Source organism: Panthera pardus, unplaced genomic scaffold, assembly GCF_024362965.1.
Source record: "Panthera pardus isolate Hobbes unplaced genomic scaffold, ASM2436296v1 HiC_scaffold_3, whole genome shotgun sequence".
Lineage (NCBI taxonomy): Eukaryota > Metazoa > Chordata > Mammalia > Carnivora > Felidae > Panthera > Panthera pardus.
The window spans coordinates 59,693,274-59,714,201 of NW_026526876.1; the positions used below are offsets into that span (position 1 = coordinate 59,693,274).

The following is a 20,928-nucleotide window of genomic DNA, read 5'->3' on the forward strand; positions in this document are numbered from 1 at the left end:
GAACCCCGCTTCTTGACTTCCTTCAAGAAACGGGAAGTTTTCCGACTGTCGGCCATACTCTTCATTGATTCAACCTGTTTCGTCTTCCCAGACAAGTGGGTTCTTTCCCAGCGATGTAAACACGATTCAAATGAAAACAAAACTCTGTGGCAGTTATTATTAATAGCTGTGGCCCTGCTCCTGGGAGCCTTTCTCTTTTAAGGGACCAAAAAGAGGAAGGCCCGAACAGAACTGGAGTGTGGGAGAGTGGGAGGGAGCTCTCTCTCTCTTAGTCATCTGTCCCCGCCCCGCCGCTGTCTGCAAGGCTAACTGCATGGAAAGGGAACCTGCGTTTCCAGTAGCCAGTGTGGTCTGCAGCAGACTTGGGGGTAAGAGGGTCATTGAGTGGGGTTGGTGGGCGAGGTCTGCTCTGCACCGAACTTCTGTCTCTCTCTTCAGACAGGAGAGCCCACAGGAGTAGGATTTTCCTTGCTGGCTTTCCTGGGAGAAATACCCACCTCAAAACACCGGTGCCTTCCTCTCATGCTCAGCCACCCAGGGCCTGGTTTCTTCAAGTAGAAGAACATTTCTTTGGTCTCTGTTGAGACCCTGGCTCTGTGGCTTGCTCGCTCTGGGACTCCAGGCAAGCTGCCTCCCCTCTCTGAGTCTCCGTAGGGCGATGGCGAAGAGAAACTGGGCCCCTGCCACCTAAGAGGCCCAGAGCGGTTTCGGACACTTGCTTGGTTGGCACCTGGTGGGTGGTGAGCTAGCTAGAGAGGCAGGGTGCTGTGGTGCCCCGGAGGCTGGGCTCCGGAGTCGGGCGGCCTGCATTCAAATCCTGCCCCTGCCAGGAATCTTGGGCGAACCGTTTGTCCTCTCTCTGCGCCTCCCGTTCCTCCTGTGCAAGACGAGGGTGAGGCGCGTAAATGTACGAAAAGCACTTGAAACTGTGCCTGGCGTGTGAGTGAGTTGTTATTTTTAGTTCTATTGGTTGGATCCTTGTGACTGATAACCTTAGCACCTCGCGGGATTTTTTGCAGAGACAGGAAAGCAGTAGAGAAGAAACTCTGCTATGGGAAGGCCTTGACGGGAGGAGCAAAACTCCACTCTTCCTCAGTCCCTGTGTCTTTTAAATAGCCCCACTCAGCCTCTGTAGGTGCGGACCCTGGGGCCGGAGCGAAGTGACTGGCGGTGGCAGTCTGTGAATGCTATGCAAAGCGTGTTCCGAGGTGACAGGCGTCTCCCTCGGGTGTGGTGCGGGGCTCTACCTGGTCCTTCCTGTCCTGCCCTGCCTGCTGTGCCGGGGTGTGGCCCACCCCTCACCCCTTCACCTGCAGCCCGGGGCCTACCCGTCTGTCCGCCTGTGCCCGGCCGGGGAGCCAGCTTGGGGCGGTGTGCCCCCGTGCCGCCACCAGCCCCCAGCCTCTGCCTACAAGGCCCCAGGAGAGCAGGAGAGGGGCCAGAAAGGTGTGGACTGTGCAGCCACGTGCCGCGTCGGGTGACTGCCCTTGGTGGTTTTCCAAGGGGCGAGCCTACCTGTTCACCGGGCCTGGCCGCCGAGAGGTGGGCCGCTCCACGGAGCCGAGGCTGGCCGGGCCTGCTGTCGTGTGCGTGGTGGTCAGGACGGCCTCTGCCTGTCACTGCGACGTACTCCTGGAGAAACAAAGGTTCTTGTTGACAGGCGGGTCTTACCTGCCAGACTGCGTCGCTTACCAGTAGAGAAGGGTCCCATAGCCGCCGGGTGTGCGTGAGTGAGTGCATGTGCGTGTGTGGAGATGTCCTCTCCCCTTCGCGTCACACACAGTCTAAAGACCAGTGACCGAGTCCCCATTCCCCACTCACACCGTATTCTACAGACTGTCAGACACTTTCTCCCCCCACGTTTTAACATCTTTGGTTGGCGTGTGTCGTACATTCGCTGGCGTGCTGTCCTTTCTGGCAGCACCGTTTCTTTCCTGGTGTACTCGGAATAATGGCGCGTCTTAAAAATTGAAGGCCTCTGGGATTTAACGAAGCGCAGAAACTAAGGAACCTCTAGATAACTTGTGTGATTTGCCCAGTTTCTTCGGGGAGGGGAGTAGAGCCACCTTGTAGTGGGGGGAAAGTTGTGTGAGGGGACACTCCCTGTGATGTGATTCAAGGGGACGAGGTTGGACACCAGGCAGACCGGGGCTCAGGTTCCGGCTTTACCGCGCACGAGCTGTGTGACCTGGGGCAAGTAGAGCGACCTCTCTGAGACTCAAGTTCTTCCCCTACCGAATGCGGATCGTGGCTGTACAGTTGTCATGGTTGGGCGTGAGGCCTCTTTCTCCGTTTCTCTTTTGCTGGGTATCCTCTAAGGTCACGCCGTCCCATTCCAGCTCGATTGAGAGGGAGGTGAAGGCAGAGAGTGAGTTACTGGCCTTCCCAAGGTAGCAGAGGGAAGGGGGTATAATTTATCTGGGCTTCTTGACTCCGTTTATAATCCTTGAACATCGCCTTTTCCTTCCTTCCCTCCTCCTCCCACTGTGCCCGAGTTTTCATTTTCACGTGTGTTTCCCTTTAGCAATTTTCTTTCCCATCTCTCCCCTCTCCCTTCCTGTAAAATCTTCCCACATGTAGCCTCTTTGAAGCTCCCTGCATAGGGAAAGGGGAGGGGGCTCTGCCTCATGGCCAGGGTGGCATGGGCCCTAGGAACCTCAGCTGACAGGGGTCCGGGGCCTAGTGGGCTGTGGGGGCGGCAGCTCAAGCCCACATTCTTTAGCCTTGCTGACCCCTGGGCCCGTGGCCTGCAAGGTTCAACCTGTTGTCTATACCCTTCTTGCTGCATCCAGGTCAGACCTTGTCCACATCCCAGCCCTGCCGGCTCTGTGACCTTTTGCAGGTTACCCAACTTCTCTGAGCCTGAGTGTTCTCCTCTCTATGGTGGCTGTTGCACAAAAACACCTGGCACGTGCTAGGTGCTTAAGGGAGGTGTTCTTTCCTGGTCTCCCCCGACTGTTTAAGACCACCTTCTGTCTCCTTGGGGTGCACGCCCTGAGACAGACGGAGGAGCTCGGGGCCGGGAACTGCAGGGGTGGAGGCGCAGGGGCCCGGGTGAGCAGGATGTGTCGGGCAGCCTGGCTGGCCTCGGGGAAGGAGTGGGGCCGGCGGTCAGGACCTCCGCGCCTTCGGAGGGGTGAGGTCGACGCGGTGGGCCTCTCGCTGAGAGAGCAGCGGGCTGAGTTTGAGGCATTGGCTGAAGCCACGTGGGGACACCCAGCCGGAAGCGAGGCGGAAGCAAGCCGGAACCCTCGGCGAGGGATGCTGGCCGGACGGAGACTCCCCAGGAAGGTGGCGCTTTCAAGCCGTGTTCTCGTCGGAGGTCTCTCTGCCTCTCTCCCTCCTGAGATCCCGATGGAAGCCAGCGGCCGACTCCCTCTGTATCGTGTATGGTGTCAGATGAGGTGGTACGTGAGCCCTGGCACGAGGGTGGCGTCTGTCCTTGGCGCGCGGCGAGCGATGTGAGAATTACCCAGCCCCACGAGAAACCGGGCCGGGGTCGGGGCACAGCCTTTCCTACAGAGAGCCTGCAGCAGCTGGCGTGGTGGCCCCTTTGGGACGCAGCCTCCTGCCCAGGGAGCAAGGCTACCACACGGCTCCTGGCTGGGGACAGGGGGAATCTGTGGGTTCTTGTGCCAAGGCTGGGGTGGAAAGATTTCCCCGCTGGGTAGGGTACAGTCGCCTCGCCCCGTGTCCCAGGGAGAGAGTCATGGGGACAGAGAAGGGGCCCGAGGTTCATGCCCAGCGATGCCTGGAGGGCCCCAGGAGTTCAGCTCTGGGCTGGGAGGGGAAGGATGGGCCTCCCGGGTGCAGTGACTTTCTGACGGGGGCTTCTTTAGGGACAGGCCTTTGTGACATGGGGAGAAACTGTGTTTCAGGCACGAGGAGCAGCACATGTCAAAGCGCGGGGGTGGTGATAACGTTGGGCAGGAGCTTGGAGGACAAGGGAGGGGAGGCTGAGACCAGCCAGACGGGACTGACTACGTGTGCCTGTCTGAGACAGGGCCTGGTTTTGTGGCCATTGGGGAGCTCATGGGCCCTTTGACAGGGCCAAAGTTCATGGACCATCGGTGGCCTTGTACTCGCCGTGGGGACCTCTTGCCCTCTGCGCCCCAGGCTATGGCTTGTGGTTGGACCCAGAGCCCTTATCTGTTCCTACTGCGGGAGAGCCCGGGAAGGGACCTGAGCCGGCTCCACCTGCCTGGCCCGTGGCGCCCCCAAGCTGCGCTCTGGTGCCTGTGTGAGATGGCAGCCCTGGGACCTCCGGCCTGGGGAGCTGGACCTGGCAGAGGCAGAGGACAGGGAGCATCTGACTGGGGCCTGCTGGGAGCACTGCTGGGGTTCTGGCATGATGGGAGGTGCCCAAAGGTCATAAAAATAGAGGCTCTGGCAGGGGGCTGGGGGGGTGGGGGTGCAGAAGAGTTGCCTCGCCCATGGCCTGCCTGATCCCAGTCTGTCTGCCCCGGAAGCTCTGGCCATTAGCTGTGGGTAAATGCTGGCACTCTGCTTGGCCTTGCAAATCTGAGGCTTTTTTTTTTTTTTTTTTTTTAATATTTATTTTGAGAGAGAGAGAGAGAGAGACAGAGCTTAAGCAGGGGAGGGGCAGAGAGAAAGGGAGACACAGAATCCGAAGCAGGCTCCAGGCTCTGAACTGTCAGCACAGAGCCCGACGCGGGGCTAGAACCCACAAACTGTGAGATCATGACCTGAGCTGAAGTCAGATACTTAACCGACTGAGCCACCCAGACGCCCTGCAAACCTGAAGCTTTCTGTGCAAAGAAGGGGATGAAGTAGGGACCTGCCCAGCTCTGGCCTGTTGGTCAGCTCCGTTCAGATGTGCTCTCCTTGGAGCAGAAAGATCATAGCCTCTCCCTGGGAAGTTCACGTCCCCTCGTTTGAGGGTGTCCCATGAAGGAATATGGCTCGGTCCACCTGGTGGACTGTGAGAGGCAGGAGAGCTGACCTGGGCCACTGCTGGCCCATCCCAAGCCCCTCTTTACACTCTTATTGTGATGGTAAAACACGGAGCCCCCAAAGCGAGCCCCCACAAACTCTTGACTGTGTGAGTCATTAAGCCCTCACTTCAAACAGCCACATCTTTAAAAGCTATAATTTGTAGCCCAAAATAGCTGCCTGTTCAAAGAGCCAGGAGAACCCTTGATGTGCGCCCCTTTCAACTTGCAGCCTGTTAATTCGCCTTTGACATTTGGGTTGCTCGACACCTGGCTGTGGCTTCCTGAGCAGTAGGGCCGGTGGCTGGGTGGGAGCTGATGCTTCCCGGGGCGGGGGGGCGCTTGGGAAGTCTTTTCTGAGAATTTAGATGGGGTGATTGATGTCCGGGGGTTCCTGTTTCGGGTTCACGTGGCTCTATCCTGCGTGACAACAGGGCTGGAGAGAAAAATGGCAGCCTAACTTTGGGGGAAGGTCAATTCAACTCTCTGGACCCCGGGTCCTTACCTGTAAGGAGGAGACCGTGTTTACTTGCAGAGATTTTGGGGGAAGAAAACGAGACCACCTCAGTATAGCACACCGCAGATGCCACCTGGTAGGTGCTCCTGTGTGGCCCCTTCCTTTCCTTTCTCCCACCTGGCCACATGATGTGGACCTGTCTTGTGGATTCGGGTAGGTACGTGTGGGGGGACTCCGCTCACAGGAAGCCCCTCCCTTGACCTGCAGCTTCTCCATCAGCTGACGTGCCTGGAATTCTTGGGGCTGGCTGCCGGATTTGGTTTCCAGATGTGGAAGCAATTAAGTTTTGTTTTCCTAATCCCCAACAGTTTGCCTCTGAAGCCCACATTCTCGCTTGAAAATCAAGACTATCAGCTCCGTTTGGGGGCGGAGGTAGACCAGGTGGCCCCTGAATCCTTTTTGTTCAGGAGGTACGTTCACTGGGCACTCAGATCTGGGACCTAGGGCTCTGTTAGGACGGTCACATCCCATCAAGGGCCTGGTCCCTCCGGGAGCAGTTCACCCTGGGGCCACCTCCCCTGTGGTTTTTGCTTGGAGATGGGTCACTTAGCCAGATTCAGCCACAGTGTCCGCCTGGCCCCTCGGTCGCCATCCCTGACCCTGGACGGCCAGCCTCAAAGCGGGAGGGGAGCTCCAGTCCTGACCAGGCCTGAGGGAGGCTGGTGTCGGAGCCAAGGTGCCCACGTGTCCCAGGAGTGGTAGGGGCCCCCCTTCCCAAACCGACCACAGTTGAGGGGAAGAAGTCTGCTCTGAGTTTCAAGTAACCAGAAATACTGTCTGGCATGGAGAAACTGGTAATACCTTGCTCGGTTAGTGGGTGCTCCTGGCCACAGAGGTGGCCTGCCCCAGGATCAGACACTGGCACGCGCCCGTGGTTCCGGGGCTAACTGCTGATCTCTTCCCTTGTTAACCATTCACTTTTTAGGTAAAATAACTTTTACATTTGTACTATAACCACACTAAATACAGTTCTGAGTAAACAAAAATTACCTTAGCAGTTTCAAATGTCTCTGGCTGGATTGCACATACGCTTTCCTTTAAAATTGAAATATTACTATTCAGAGAACACAAGAAACAAATAATTTACTTAGACTGTTTTATACATATATACATATATATGTATGTATACACACACACACACACACACACACACACACACACACACACACGCTTATGATGTTTACAAAACATCATCCTGATCATTCTAGATCCACCAAGCTTCGGCGTCAGCAAAATCTAGTCTCTTTAGAAATGGCTTCTCTCTCACCATCATTTTGAGATACTGCTAACATTTCTTTTGAGCAGAGACCCCAAGTCTCTTGTTGAGGTTCTAGAGGCCCAGTAGCTGTCTGTAGAGGTTGAACTGAATTGGCCGAGAAGGAATTTGCCATTATTATCAGGGTGGGAAGGGGGCTGACAAACCCAGGTGGCGCTGGGGGGTTTCCGTGCAGGCTTCCGAGCGGGGAAGGAAGGGGCGTTCATCTGCCAGGGCCGCCAGAACAACAAAGTGCCATAGACTGGCTGGCGTAGACAGCTGAAATTAATTTTCTCAAGTTCGAGACCAAGGTGTATGCAGGCCTGGTTTCTTCTGAGGCCTCTCTCCTTGACTTGCAGGTGACTGTCTTCTCCCTGTGTCTTCACGTGGTCCCTGTGGGCATGGGTGTCCGTGTGTCCTAATGTCTTCCTCCTCCTCCTCCTCCTCCTCCTCCTAAGGACACCGGTCAGATTGAATTAGGGCCCTCCCTTATGACCTCATTTTAATATAATTACCTTTTTAATTTTTTTTAATGTTTATTTTTGAGAGAGAGCAAGAGAGAGACAGAGCATGAGTTGGGGAGGAGCAGAGAGAGAGGGAGACACAGAATCCGAAGCAGGCTCCAGGCTCTGAGCTGTCGGCACGAAGCCCGATGCGGGGCTCGAACCCACGGACCGTGAGATCATGACCTGAGCCGAAGTCGGACGCTCAACCGACTGAGCCACCCAGGCGCCCCATAATTACGTTTTTAAAGGTCCTCTGTCCAAATGCAGTCACACTCTAAGGTACTGGGGTTGGGACTACACCATGTGAATTTGGGGGGTGATGGGACACAGTTCTGCCCATAACAGAAAGGTTCTCTGGAACCGTCCTGCAGGGGGAGGAGGGAGAGGAGTGTGAGCAGAGCCTGGCATGCAGGGAGAGAGCCCTGCGTGGAGGGGATGGGAGGCAGCTCTGCCTGTGGGCAAAGGCCCACTGTTGCCGATGGGCCTGTCGGGGTGGCTCTTGGCCAAGTGCCGTATTCAGAAAAGGTTCCCGTGTTCTGACTCTTGGTTTACGTTCTAGAGCCTGAGCCACCGTTGCCTCCTGATCTGATCATTTGGAACCCAGACTGTTCCTCTTCCAGTCCTTATTCTCGTGGAGTTTTGACCCTTGAGGTTCTGTCGCTTCACCGGGCTCCCTATTGCTGCTGCCTCTGCCTCTAGGATACAGCATTCTTTTTGGCTTCACTTTTTCACCTTCCTTTTAAATAGCTAACTGTGTCAGAGATTTTACACTTTTCCTTAACCAGTTCAGCAAGTCTGGGGCAACTGTCTTTCGTGTTTTATGTACGTTTCTTTCTGCCGACCTCCTGAAAAAAATAAGACCTGTGAGAACTGATTATGGGAAGCCGTTGAGGGTGGGGCCTGCAAACCTGCATAACTCCCCAAGGTCTTGCCCGAAGCAGCCTTCTGCAGGGGTCCCCAGCACCCCCTCTCAGCCCCCAAGGTGCCAGAGCCCACCTTACGGCCCCTACAACGGCCGTGACTCCATTGGCCACGCAAGAGGACCTCCACGGTGCCCCAGTCAGCCCCTGCAAGCAGGACGGAGCATCATGGAGCAGGACGGGAAGGAAGACCGTCCCAGTGAGGATTTGCACGCCCCAGTTACTCACCAGTGCTGCCACCACATTTGCTTTATCCCTGTGTGTAACTTCCCCGCCCCCCAAACCACTTGAAAGGAAATCAGGCAACGCGTTATCAAAACGCAGGGGTATTTCTCCTTAGCAAGCATAATTAGCAAGCATGATTCCCGAATATCACCCAATATGCAGTCCCTACCCTAGCTTCCATTTTGATCCCAGTAGGTCCTTTGTAGCTAGGTGGGTGTTTGCTTGTTTGAACTGGGATCTAATCAAGGCTAGCATTTAGTTTTTCTGTCTCTTGATAAATCTAAAACAGTGGTCCTCACGGGGTGGTCCTGGGACCAGCAGCATCACCCGAGAACGGGTTAGAGATGCACTTTTTACAAAAACCTATTTCAGTCTATGGAAATGCAGACCCAGGCCTACTGAATGAGAAACTCTGATTCAGCCCGAGTTAGCAATTCATCACCACCATAACCGCCCCCTCCCCCCCCCCCCCCCCCACACACATGTACACACAATTCTGATGTACATTAAAGGCTAGGTACTACTGATCTCAGAAAATCCCTGTTCTCTTCTTTAGGACATTCTCTTTTTGAGACGATCGGGCCAGCTAGCTGTCTTGTAGAAGTTGCCACATCCGGTCTGCCTGCTGTTTTTCTCTGTAGTGCTGTGTAGCTTGTTCCTCTATCCTACATCTTCCTGTTTAGTAAAGGTTAGATCTTCAGGCCCGATTAGAGTGGAGTGTTTTGTTAAGACTACGTGAGTGGTGACGCTGCGTCCTTCCTCTTGTATCACATCAGGAGGCCAGCGTCTGTGTGTTCCCAATTAGTGATGCGAGGTTTGATCCCTGTGTTAAAGTGACAATAGCCTACTTTCTCCATGATAGAGATGATGGGGAGGGGAGCGGTGTTTGGTAGTAATCTCGTGGGTGACTCTTCGGTGCTGTGCAAGCATCCCATTCCTCATCAACCTTCGACCTAGTGGTTTTTTTCCTGCGGTTGTTGGGTACAGTGTGCTGTTTGCGTCAGGTCTAGTTGGTGTGGTTCAGATCTTCTGTCTCCCTTCTCGTTCTTTTGTTTGCCTGCTCCATCAGTTACCAAGAGAGATGAATTAAAATCTCCAACTTTATTCATTTATTTATTTATTTAAAAGTAAGCTCTACACCCAACGTGGGGCTGGAACTCACAACCCCGAGATCAAGAGTCGCACGCTCCAGGGACGGAAGCACCCAGATGCCCCTTCCTTCTTTTACTTTTGACCTGCGTTCTGATGTTTAAATTTGTGTCTTGTAAATGGCACATAGCTGTTGTTTTTATCGAGTCTGACAGTATTTGTCTTTTAATAGTATGCTTTATCCCATTTTCATTTAATGCATCACTATGGTTAACAGCTTTGGTCTTCCTTTTCCTCCTTTTTTTCCTTCCTTTCAGATGACTTAAGCTTTTTTTTTTTTTTTTTTTTTTTTTTGTATGTTTATTTATTTATTTATTTATTTTTAATTTTTTTTTTTTTTAGCGTTTATTTATTTTTGAGACAGAGACAAAGCATGAACGGGGGAGGGTCAGAGAGAGGGAGACACAGAATCTGAAACAGGGTCCAGGCTCTGAGCTGTCAGCACAGAGCCTGACGCGGGGCTCAAACTCACAGACCGCGAGATCATGACCTGGGCCGAAGTCAGCCGCTTAACCGACTGAGCCACCCAGGCGCCCCTTATTTTTGAGAGACAGACAGACGGCAAGTGGGAGAGGGACAGAGAGAGAGAGAGGGAGACAGAGGATCCAAAGCAGGCTGCACACTGACAGCAGAGAGCCCGAAGTGGGGCTTGAGCTCGTGAACCCCCGTGAGATCATGACCTGAGCTCAGTTGACTGAGCCACCCAGATGCCCCCAGCATTTTTTTTTTATTTAAAAAAAAACAATTTTTTTTTTTTTAACATTTATTTATTTTTGGGACAGAGAGAGACAGAGCATGAACTGGGGAGGGGCAGAGAGAGAGGGAGACACAGAATCAGAAGCAGGCTCCAGGCTCTGAGCCATCAGCCCAGAGCCTGACATGGGGCTCAAACTCACGGACTGTGAGATTGTGACCTGAGCTGCAGTCGGACTTCAGCTTAACCGACTGAAGTCAGACTTCGGCTTAACCGACTGAGCCACCCAGGCGCCCCGCCCCCAGCATTTTTTTTATAACATTTTTTTCTCCATTAGATTTTGTAGTAATACGTTTTTATTCTTTAACCGCTAACATTTGACGTGCTCCAACATGTTATTGGGTTGGAAGTGGCAGGGTGGGGAAAGAGGGCTTGGAGTGTCTCTGGTGGAGTGCATCACCTCACAGTGAGGAGCCTTTCCAGCCGGGTCCCCAGTCTGGCCCAAAGCCTAAACAGGCCTGAAAACCAGATCTCGTTGGCCCTTCCCTCACCGCTGGGACTCAAGTGCTACCCATGCCCACAGATTGTCCCTAGGTGGACACGCAGAGCCAGAACGCCAGCGGCTTCATTTATAGTGAGAAGTGCGCTCTGGCAGTGAACTTGGGCAGTCCTCTCCCCGTGCTCGGCAGGCTCCTGGATGTTTGCTATGATGAGAAGGGTGGTGGGTGAGCTTGGACACGGGGAGCTGGTTAGAAGGTCTGAATGGACGCTGAATGATCTCAAGCTCTGGTGCCAGCTAAGTTGGACCCCACCACCCTTGGGACAGGCTGGACATGCGGGCCAGGAGACCAAACACCTCTGGCCGGTGCCTGGATGGGCGCTGCCAGGGTCTGCTTTAGACCCTCCTTCCTGGCCCCTTCCTGGGGCAACACCAGATCCCTTAATGCTCAGTCCCTCTGCTTGGCCACCCTGCCGGAAATTTGCTTACCCCTCGTCTTAATCTAGCTGCCAGGGGGCTATCAGACCTCCTTGTTTCTGAATTTTTCTGGGAGCTACCTCATGCCCTCTCTTTCTCTTGCACTCCTGTGATACTACCTTAGCAGTAGCGTTGGTTGTGGGGAGAAGGTGTGAGATTGGGAAGAGAGACAGCTCAAGGGTTACAATTAAAAACATCAAAAAGAGGGGCACCTGGGTTGGCTCAGTCGGTTAAGCGTCCGACTTCCGCTCAGGTCACAATCTCACGATCTGTGAGTTCGAGCCCCGCGTCGGGCTCTGTGCTGACAGCTCAGGGCCTGGAGCCTGCTTCCGATTCTGTGTCTCCCTCTCTCTCTCTGCCCCTCCCCACTCGTGTGTGCACGTGCTCTCTCTCTCTCTCAAAAATAAATAAAACATTTTTTTTAAAAAATGGAAAAGAGGGCCACATGGGCTTCCATGCCCCTTCTGCTGTTTTGGCATGTGCAGTAGAGAACTCCCTGACTGCCTTTGCTTCATGCAAATGGCATGTGAGTTCTTGAGAAACATGAGCATGACTTTCTCTTTCTCTTCTCAGTACCAGCCTGAGGTTCCACAGCCAGTGGGGGGGTCAGATCCGGGACTGAACCAAGTCTGCCTGAGAGCCCCAGTCTCTCTATCCGTAAAGCTGGGTGACTTAGACCCTCCCTCGAGGGGCTGATGTGAGAATCAGACCCTCTTAGCATTTCCCACTTGAGACAGATGAGCTCCCGAGGAAGCCCCAGTTGTCACTCCTGTCCCCTTTCTGGATCTGCAGGTCCGTGTTAGGTTAAAGTAGTTTTTGGAAGGTCTACGCTGAGGTCTGCCCCTGAAGGCTCCTGTGCCAGGAGTGGCCAGCCCAGTTGAGAGCTGGTCTGGAGCTGCTGGTGGTAGGAGGGTTCCGGAGGTGGATCCAGGGGCCCCTGGCCGGGAGGAGAGAGCCTGAAAGCTGCCTTGGCTGCCACCACTACAGAGGGATGGTTCCTGGCCACTCTCTGATCTTGCCCCTGGGAATGGGGACATGGCAGTCTGTCCTGTCTTCTTGGCTTTGGCCTCCCCCACCTGTGTGGGCAGCTTGGGCCACAGAGCTTTTATCTGACAGTATGCAGTCAGTCCCCAGGGCTGGCCAAGAAGGGCGATAAATGAACTCTAATAGCTAGCTTGGTGGCCTGGTGCCCCCAAGCCTGCCCTTGACCTTGTTGGGGATGAGCTGGGGCCTCGTATCTGAGCCGTTATTTCTGTTCAGAAGTTGAGGCTTAGGCACCAGCCTTGCTGCGTGGATACTCCCCTCCCCCTTTATTCCCACCCTTGCCCCTTGACTGGCATCTGAGTAACCCTTTGTTGAGCCAGAATCTTATCAGCCGCTGATGAGCACCGGCCTCCCTCCAGCAGAGCCAGGCCTGGTTTCAGTGTGGGCGTTGGCAGCCACAGGCAGGAGGTGGGCACAGCCTGGATTGCTTACTAATCTCTGCTGCTGCCATGCCTGATGGGTGGCTGAGCCGCAGTGGGGGGTAGGGGATCCCAGTCCAGGTAAGCCCACCCCTTCCCTCTGGACCTGGGAGCATCGGCATCTACAAGTTGGCTCCTTAATCTTTTGCCTGTGGGGCCCAGCGAGAGCTCGAGCAGGCCTGTCACTTCCCGGGCCGTGGGCTGTCTGGGATTATGAGGAGGGATTTCATCCCCGGCCCAGCCCCACTGCACGAGGCTTGGTTTGTGTCCACCCCCCGCCCAGTGCCTTCCTGCAGTGGGGTTCCACGTGTGCCCGCTGGTGCCTGGCTGCGAGGGAAGCTGGGAGGTGCCCGCTCAAGCTATTTTTACCCAGCCCTGTCCCCACGGAGCTGTTCTTTGGCTCTAAGTTACTGCCTGGCGAGCAGAGCCACTGCCGGGGCTGGGGGTGGATGTGCCCCAGCCTCCTGGACTCCCTCGCCGGCGCAGTGTCTCATCCTAACGCGTGTTAAAGCATGTAATTAATGTGCAGAGAGACCTTCCAAGAGCATACACAGAAGATGGCCCTGGGGGTGGGAGGGAGGGCGCAGAAAGAAAGAGGCACCTGCAGCTCAGGCTTCCAGAAGCCTAACCCAGCCTGCCTCCACTCAGTGTGCCCCTGGGGGTCAAAGCGATAGGCTCCCGGGGCTGCACGGGCCAACAGGGGCACCCCTGCTTGTCTCCTCTCAACCAGAATAGCTCAGATTTGTTGACCATCTTCCGTGTGTGCCGACCACACGTCCTAACTCATTTCCTGATCATCGTGAACTCCGTCAGTAGACGAGGAAACCGAGGCACCGAGAAGTAAACCTAAGGTTGCAGAACTTAGTGGTGGAGCCGAGGTTTGAACCCAGTCGGTCCACCTCCAGAGCTCGTTCCCAGCGCCACTCTGCCCGCTCTCTTCTTTGCCACGATCCCAGCACCCGTGAGGTACGAGGCATCGTTCTGCATTCTCTATGGCGATCCTGCCGGGCAGGCATTTCTACCCGTCTGTAGATGAGGCTCAGAAGTCGAACAACTTCTCCAGGGTCACACGGCCGGCCAGTGGCCAAGTCGGATGGGCACCCACGCCTCGAGGTCGCCATGGGTGGGCTCTCCCCAGCTCACCGTTCTGCAGGGCAGTTCGTTTCCACAAATACTTGCTAATCGCCTGCCATGTGCTCGCTGCGGTGCTGCCTGTTGGGAGTTCAGGTGCTCTCATCGCCATGGTTACTACCATAGGGTCCCTTCTTACAGGGAGTGTGGAGTGGGGTCTCTCAGGCCCGTGCCCTCCGTGCACTAGCCGCCAGGAGAATGGAGTAGTGATGTGTGTGGCTTGGAGGGAGCATCCCCTGAGGGCCGGGTGGGTGACGGGCGGGACCAAACGACGTCATCGTGTCCAGGCCCTGCCGCGCCGCCTTCTGGAAGTGTGGACGGTGGGCACCGGAGGCCCCTCTGAGGCGGGGATGCCCTCTCTCGCCGTCGGTCCTTTTCACCAGCTGTTGAATTCGGCCTGGGCCGACTTCCTACAGAGGAAGGGGTGACTTTAGGGCCTGCTGCTGTCACTGGAGAGGGGCCCTACAGGCAGGCTGGGTGCCTCCCGGCTCCTACTTCCAGCCAGGGGCCAGCTGCATCCAGTCCCAGCTGGAGACGGGGTGGGGACGCGGAGGGGGACACTGGTGATACTGACCTGCCCTGCCAAAGCAGCTGCCTAGGGCGTGTTTTCCCAGCCTCCGGCCTCTCCGATCTCTCCAGAAACCCCTGGTTTTGGGTAAATCCCCAGGCCCAGCTTCTTGAGGAGGGCATACTGCCTAGTCTCCAAGCCAGTGAGGGGTCACACCTGCTAGCACCTTCTCCCGCTTTGCCTCTCTTCCTGAGGTGTTCGGGATCAGGGCAGGCTGTCCCCACTTCCAGGGGCACCCCTCCCAGGCCCAGTGCTATACCTAGCCCTTCCCCAGAGGGCCCAGAGGAATGGGAGCAGGGTCAGGATTTTCCCAGGGGAGTAGCAGGGGTGACACGGCCACTTTTGTCCGGGACAGATGCCAAACCAGTACTGTCCCAGACCAGCCAGGGTATAGCTTTTCTGAGAGCTTGTCTTTATGTTACTTGAATTTAGAAGAAAGCTACTAGAAATGGTTTTGAGGTTCTAGAAATCGTAACTTGCCTTGGGCAAACAGTGAAAAGGTGTCAGCGTGGGGAGGCAGCTGATTTTACAAGGCTGGCATGTTGAGAGAGCGCGTGTAGCGAGGGGTGGCTGAGGGCCCTGACGTGGCATGTCAGGAGCCTGACTTCGGGTCACAGCGGGGCCTCCTGCAGCGGGGAAGCTCCAGGGCAGCCCCCTTGCTCGCTGAGCCTCACCTTCCCCATGCGTCAGGCTAAGCCTGTAAATCCTCGATCCCTGCCCTCTGCACCTCCTGGAGCTCTCCCGGGGCTGTCGTCCGAGCCGGACGGGGGTATGTGTGGGAGACAGACCAGATCCTTCGACAAGTGCAAAAGGCCAGACAGATGTGGACTCTGCTCGATCAGAGGGTAAAACTATGCCTGAGGAAGTGGTGGCCTTATTGGGAGGGAATGACCCCTGTGGGGGCCTCCAAGCCGCCTCCTGCCCCACCTGTAGCTGAGACAGGCCCCTCTTTTCTCTTGGCCCAGCTGTCAGGAGGGGGATGTTGCTCTGGGACATCAGGTGGGAGGAGGCCGTGGTCCGCACTTCCGTGTGGTGAGTTGGGTGTCTCTGGGCAGAGTGCCTGGCAGAAACTGGGCCTCCGTATCTCCGTGTCCAAGGGGACAAACATGAGTTAGCCAGAGGCCAAGCCGGACGCCTGAGGAGCATGGCTCCCGGTCTCTACTTGGTGCCCTGCCTGCCTCAAGCCTCTGCTCTGTGGGCAGCAGCCTCCTCAGGACCCCTGCTGATGGGGCTATGAGGACAGCATGGGCACTGGTGGCTCCCGGTCCAGTCCTGCCCTGCCCCTCTCTCCAGCGGGGCCCTGGGTAAGTCACCTCACGTATGAGAGGGGAAAGGAGACCCGACTCCTAGGGCTGTGAGGACCGGAAGTGGCCGAGGACTCCTGTAAGCCACAAGGCAGGCGTTCCCAGCGAGTGCCAACCCTCCCCTGCCCTTGTGGCTGGGAAGGCAGAAAGCTTGCAAGTGAGGGAACAGAGCACGGCCCTCCTCGGTGAGCCGTCTCCCTCCTGCCTGGCGTCTCTCCCAGTTTCCACGCGCTGAGCCAAGGAGTCTCCTGCTGTGGGTCAGAAGTGGGCAGCACGTGGGGGCTGCAGCAGGTGGAATGCCTGGGCTTCATAATTACTGATCTGTCCCTACGTGAGACTGAAGCTCCAGGAGCATGGGTTGCATGACTGATAGACGGAACCGAGCTTGTGGTGGTCAGAGGTAGGTGGGGCGACCTCTGCCTCCTGGCCTAGAAGACTCCTGGCAGGTGACTCTCTGAGCCTCCATGTCCTCGTTGGTAAAGTGGGGCTAAGAATCGCTATCCTGAAGAGCTGTCCTAAGGCCAGATAAGATTATGTATTCACTGTCCGCTCTGCCTCCGGAACTTAGTGGCTGCTCGGGAAACGTTGGCTTCCCTTTGTTTCTGCTGGGATGCAGCCTCGGGCTTGCGGACGGAGAGCTTGCTTCGGGTGCAGGATCCGACGCGGTCGGGAGCCCTGTGGGATTGGGTTGGTGACATTCAGGTGGAAAGGGCCGTGTGAACACGAGGGTAGTTTTAATTACGCAGCCCTCGGCCTCCACAGCCAGGGGGGCCTGGCTGCCTGGTGCCGACTTTATTAGTGCAGCCGGTGCTCCGCCCGAGTCCTGGGACAGGCGGGAGCCAGGCTCATTAACAGCCATCTATTCTTGGGCCAGGGTGTCTACAGCAGCAGGTGACGGCACACTTCTCAGTGGGCACAGCCAAGCCTGCCGCTGACCACCTTCCTTGGATGTCCCCAATCCTGTTCTTGTCTGGGGTGCCTGGGGGCTTTTCACAGCCTCTGTTACTGTTCCCCTGGCTGCAGTCCCGGGGCCGCAGGGAGCACCTTCAACGCGGGCCACACGGAAGATCCTTGGGAGCAGTTTGACCTCTCGGACAGGAGCAGGTGGAAGCAGTGCCCCCTCAGAGGCGGCAGCCCCAAGGGTGGTTTTGCGGAGCGCTGCCTCTCAGAATGGAGCCAGAGCTCATAACCTAGAAGGTGATTTTGGCAAAAGTTCAGGCGGGTCTTTATCTCGTGCTGGCGTGGTGCTGGGCAGTGTGCTAGGCACCGGGGACCCACCCCTGCTCGGAACTGAAGGGCTCTGTGTCCTTGCTCCTCAGCACGGCCGTGGCAGGGCCAAGGCACGCTGTCCTTCCCCGGCTGGTGCCACGTTGAGGTCCTACCCCGTGACACAGTGATCCTGTAGGATTCCACAGTCATTCTCAGTTTACCGAGAGAAGCGAGGTTCACGGAGGTGATCTGATGTGCCCAGAGTCCTGGAGGGCAGGTTCCATGGTGCGTGGATATCCCTCTATCCCGCTGCATCAAACTCCGCTAGGTCGGGGTCGTCGTTCTTGGTAGCCGTTCATTGTGGCTGTGCCCTTAACTCAGTCACGAAGCCATCTGGCTCCTTGTGCGGGCTGTGATGGGGACCCCGACGAGCAAGCTGTCCAGGTGTCCTGAGCAATGTAGCCAGCCCAGCTGTGGCTCTTCTCCACGGATGGCTGTCCCCGGTGGTGCTGGCTCCTCACCGGGCTCTCATGAGGCAGCTGCTGTGAGAGGCCCAAGATGAATCACCTGCCGGGTATTCTTATTCTCAAGGTCCTGAGGCCTGGACCTGCCTGTGTCCCACTCCCTGCCATCCCTGGCCCTGCCGACATCCTCGCGGTCTGATGAGGCACACTGAGCCCCGGGGAGCCAGCCTCACTCACTTTGTCCTCTGTCTTTCCCAGGGCAGCGAGGTGCCAGGCCCTACCTTTGCTGATGGCGAGCTCCTCCCCAGGGACCCCAGCTTCTTTCCCGAGGACGAGGAGGAGGCTATGACCCTGGCCCCACCCGAGGGCCCCCCGGAGTCAGACATGGACAGCCCCATGGAGAGCATGCAGAGCCTGGAGGGGTCGGTTGGGAGTCCTGCTGAGGAGAAGGACGGAGGGCTCGGGGGCCTGTTCCTGCCGGAGGACAAGTGAGTTAAAACTGTCTGGAGCGCCACATACAGGAAGGTGGTGGTCGTGGCCAACCCAGAGATTTGGAGAGGGAGGAGAGGGGTTCTAGTATCAGTTGAACCATATGAAATTGTCAATTCTTAATCATTTTTGACCTTCAAAAAAAAAAAAAGCAATTTCCTATACATTTTCGCAGGGCAGAGCTTCTCAGGCTCCAGTGGCTCTGGGAGTCAGGCTGTTCTCGGTGGGGTCTTTGGAGTAGTTCATCCATTTTGCTTCCTGGGAGCAGTGTGACAGCCATACTGTGACCAGCCACCAAGGACAGCTGGTCAGGGACCACAGACCCGTTGTCCTTTTGGCTGACCATTTGCCACTTGATTGTACACATTGTTCTTCGGGACCAGTCGCCAGGAGGTGGCCAGCAGGGGACGCTGAGGGTTTTAATAAAATAAAATGTATAGGAGAAAGAGCTGGAATGTGATGAATCCATCCCAAGGTGCTGAGGAGCCTGAGGGCAGATGAGTGAGTTCAACAACAACAGGGTGGCGGTACCAGCAGACTTGCTCTTTGGTGCCCTGTCATCAACACAGTGATTCTCAGATAGAGACCAGGACTGCTCAAGGGCACGGTGGGAGAATTACGGCCTTACCCACTTCCCTGTTTCTTGTCCCTGGTTCAAGTTGCCCAGTTTTGAGCTCAGAGGCTCAGGACGTCAGAGAAACCCTCATTTCTGAGTAGCGATACATAGACCTGACCTCACAACCACGGACGGGAAGACCTATTTCGGCAGGTGACAAGCAGTGCTCGGTTCTCAGGTTGTGGACAGGGCTCAGCCAGCCCTGGACACTGTCACAGGCCACACCGTGGGTCACCCATGAGAGGCCTAGGGTCTCTGACCCATGTTCTCTGCAGTGAATCCCTTCTATAAACTGGGAGAAGCGCCTCATCTAGTAGCTCGTTGTTACTTATTTTAAAACTTCCGTTTCTTGCTAGAATGCAAGCCAATTAAACAGAGCTTGGAAAAGGTAGGAAAGGAAGAATGGCGGGGGGGGGGGGGGGAAGTAACTCACTTACAGTCCCACCACCCAAACCCAAGCTCTGTTACCATGTAAATACTTTTATGTCCTACTTTTCCTTATTCTGTATCAACCTTTCCTTTCTGTATTTAAATTTTATATCCAACTTTATATTAGTTTTTCCCATATTATTGCTAGTATTTTTTGCAGACCTTTCAACAATTAGATAACCCATAATTTGATATTTACTAATATATATTAAAATTTTACAACTGTAACTTAATCATTTAATTAGCTACTATTAGCAATATAGAATATATAATTTTATATTATACATCTACTATAACTTAAAAAAAAATTTTTTTTAACACTTGTTTATTTTTTGAGAGACAGAGACAGAGCATGAACGGGGAAGGAGCAGAGAGAGAGGGAGACACAGAATCCGAAGCAGGCTCGCAGGGCTCAAATTCCCAAACCGTGAGATCGTGACCTGAGCCAAAGTGGGACGCTTGACTGACTAAGCCACCCAGGAGGCCCCATATACTATGACTTACTATAACTTATTCTAATTTGATGTAGGGAAACCATTCAGCTGTAAGCAATGTTTTGTCGCTGTAGAGAAGCATCGGTTTGCGCACCTCTTGTGCAGAAACTGTTTCTGTGGTGAGACACTTCCCTTAGGATGAGGTCCCCAAAGTGCACTTGCCAGGTCAGAAAGCACACACTCGGGCTTCTGATCTCTGTGGCACCAGTTGACCTCCAGGAAGGTCCCCGGCACAGGCTGTGGACGGGGCTGTGTTAACAGACAGCCCTTCTGTAACACCCAGGTCCCTGGGCCACGCCCCATCCATGACCACGTCGGACCTCTCCACACACTCCACCACCTCGCTTATCAGCAACGAGGAGCAGTTTGAAGACTATGGAGAAGGGGACGACGTGGACTGTGCCCCCAGCAGCCCCTGCCCCGATGACGAGACCAGGACCAACGTTTACTCGGACCTGGGATCTTCAGTGTCTTCCAGGTGGCCCTGTGGTCTGGAATGGCAATTTGGGGCCCGGGAAAAGCGGCCGGACCAACCAAACCTCATCCCAGGGCGGGTCAGAGGGCAGAGTCCTAAGCTACCTGGGGTCTGCTCCTGGAGCTTGGGGGTGCTGCCTTTGCACCCTGATTGGAGGTTCTAGAATTCCTCCCGCCTCCTTCTGGCTTGGGGAAGAAACAGAATTAGCCCACCTGGGAGGCTGCAGACTCAGGGGTGTGTGCTGTCTTGCTTCCTAGAACCTCGGTGTCGAAGGGTCCTTCTAGGTGACCTACTGTGATACCTTCCCCCACACCTAGTCATTACTCACTCTGACGTTAGCTCTCCATCGCCTTGTCTGTGAAATGGGTACTGTTCATTGGCCTTTCCTCTGAGAGTATCGAGGGAGGGAGGATCTGTTGCTGTATTTCTACTTCCTCTGCCCCTAAGCGCACACACAAAAGGTTCCCAGGCATTGGGGAACCCAGTCAAGTAAGGATGGGGTAGGGCACCAGATTGGACAGCAGAGGTTGATTTCTGTCTCCCGAATCAGTGCGGGGCAGACACCCAGGAAAATGCGGCACGCCTACAACAGCGAATTGCTGGATGTTTACTGCTCTCAGTGCTGTAAGAAGATCAACCTGCTGAATGACCTGGAAGCCCGACTGAAAAACCTGAAGGCCAACAGGTGAGGCCCCCGGGACCCAGCAGAGGGATGGGCGGCCAGGGCTGGGGGTGGGGGGTGGGTCCAGAGGGGGAAGCGGCAGGCAAGGCGGCCCCACTCTGTCTTGGCAAGTGAGGGCCCTGTCAGGGTGGGATTGATCTTAGGGGGCTTGCATTTTTCTGCAAGAGGAACCTCAGGGTGCTTCTACTGAGGACCCAGCTGATTAGTGAATTCCCTGCAGCGGGCGGGACAAAGCCCTGTAGTGCACCTACTGGTATCTTGCAGCCAAGGCAGAGTAAGGAGTGGACTAGAGCCCCCTCTGTTCAATGACTGTTTTCTCTCTCCCTCTCCCTACTGCACCCCCACCCCTGCAGCCCTAACCGGAAGATCTCTAGCACGGCCTTTGGACGGTAAGACCCCCCCACCTTGGG

At 55.5% G+C, this 20,928-nt stretch overlaps 1 protein-coding gene across 3 annotated transcripts in view; it reads left to right on the forward strand.

The window, feature by feature from the left end:
- RAB11FIP4 (RAB11 family interacting protein 4) overlaps positions 1-20,928 on the forward strand; it is a 119,616-nt gene that overhangs the window by 89,056 nt on the left and 9,632 nt on the right. For 2 of the 3 annotated variants that reach the window (XM_053893513.1, XM_019423851.2), the window contains 4 exons: positions 17,592-17,821; positions 19,645-19,839; positions 20,387-20,521; positions 20,872-20,907. In XM_053893513.1, coding sequence (XP_053749488.1) covers positions 17,592-17,821; positions 19,645-19,839; positions 20,387-20,521; positions 20,872-20,907 — 596 coding nt within the window. Of the gene's footprint in view, positions 1-346; positions 369-17,591; positions 17,822-19,644; positions 19,840-20,386; positions 20,522-20,871; positions 20,908-20,928 lie in introns of those variants that run through there. The other variant, XM_019423852.2, reaches the window with a different exon arrangement.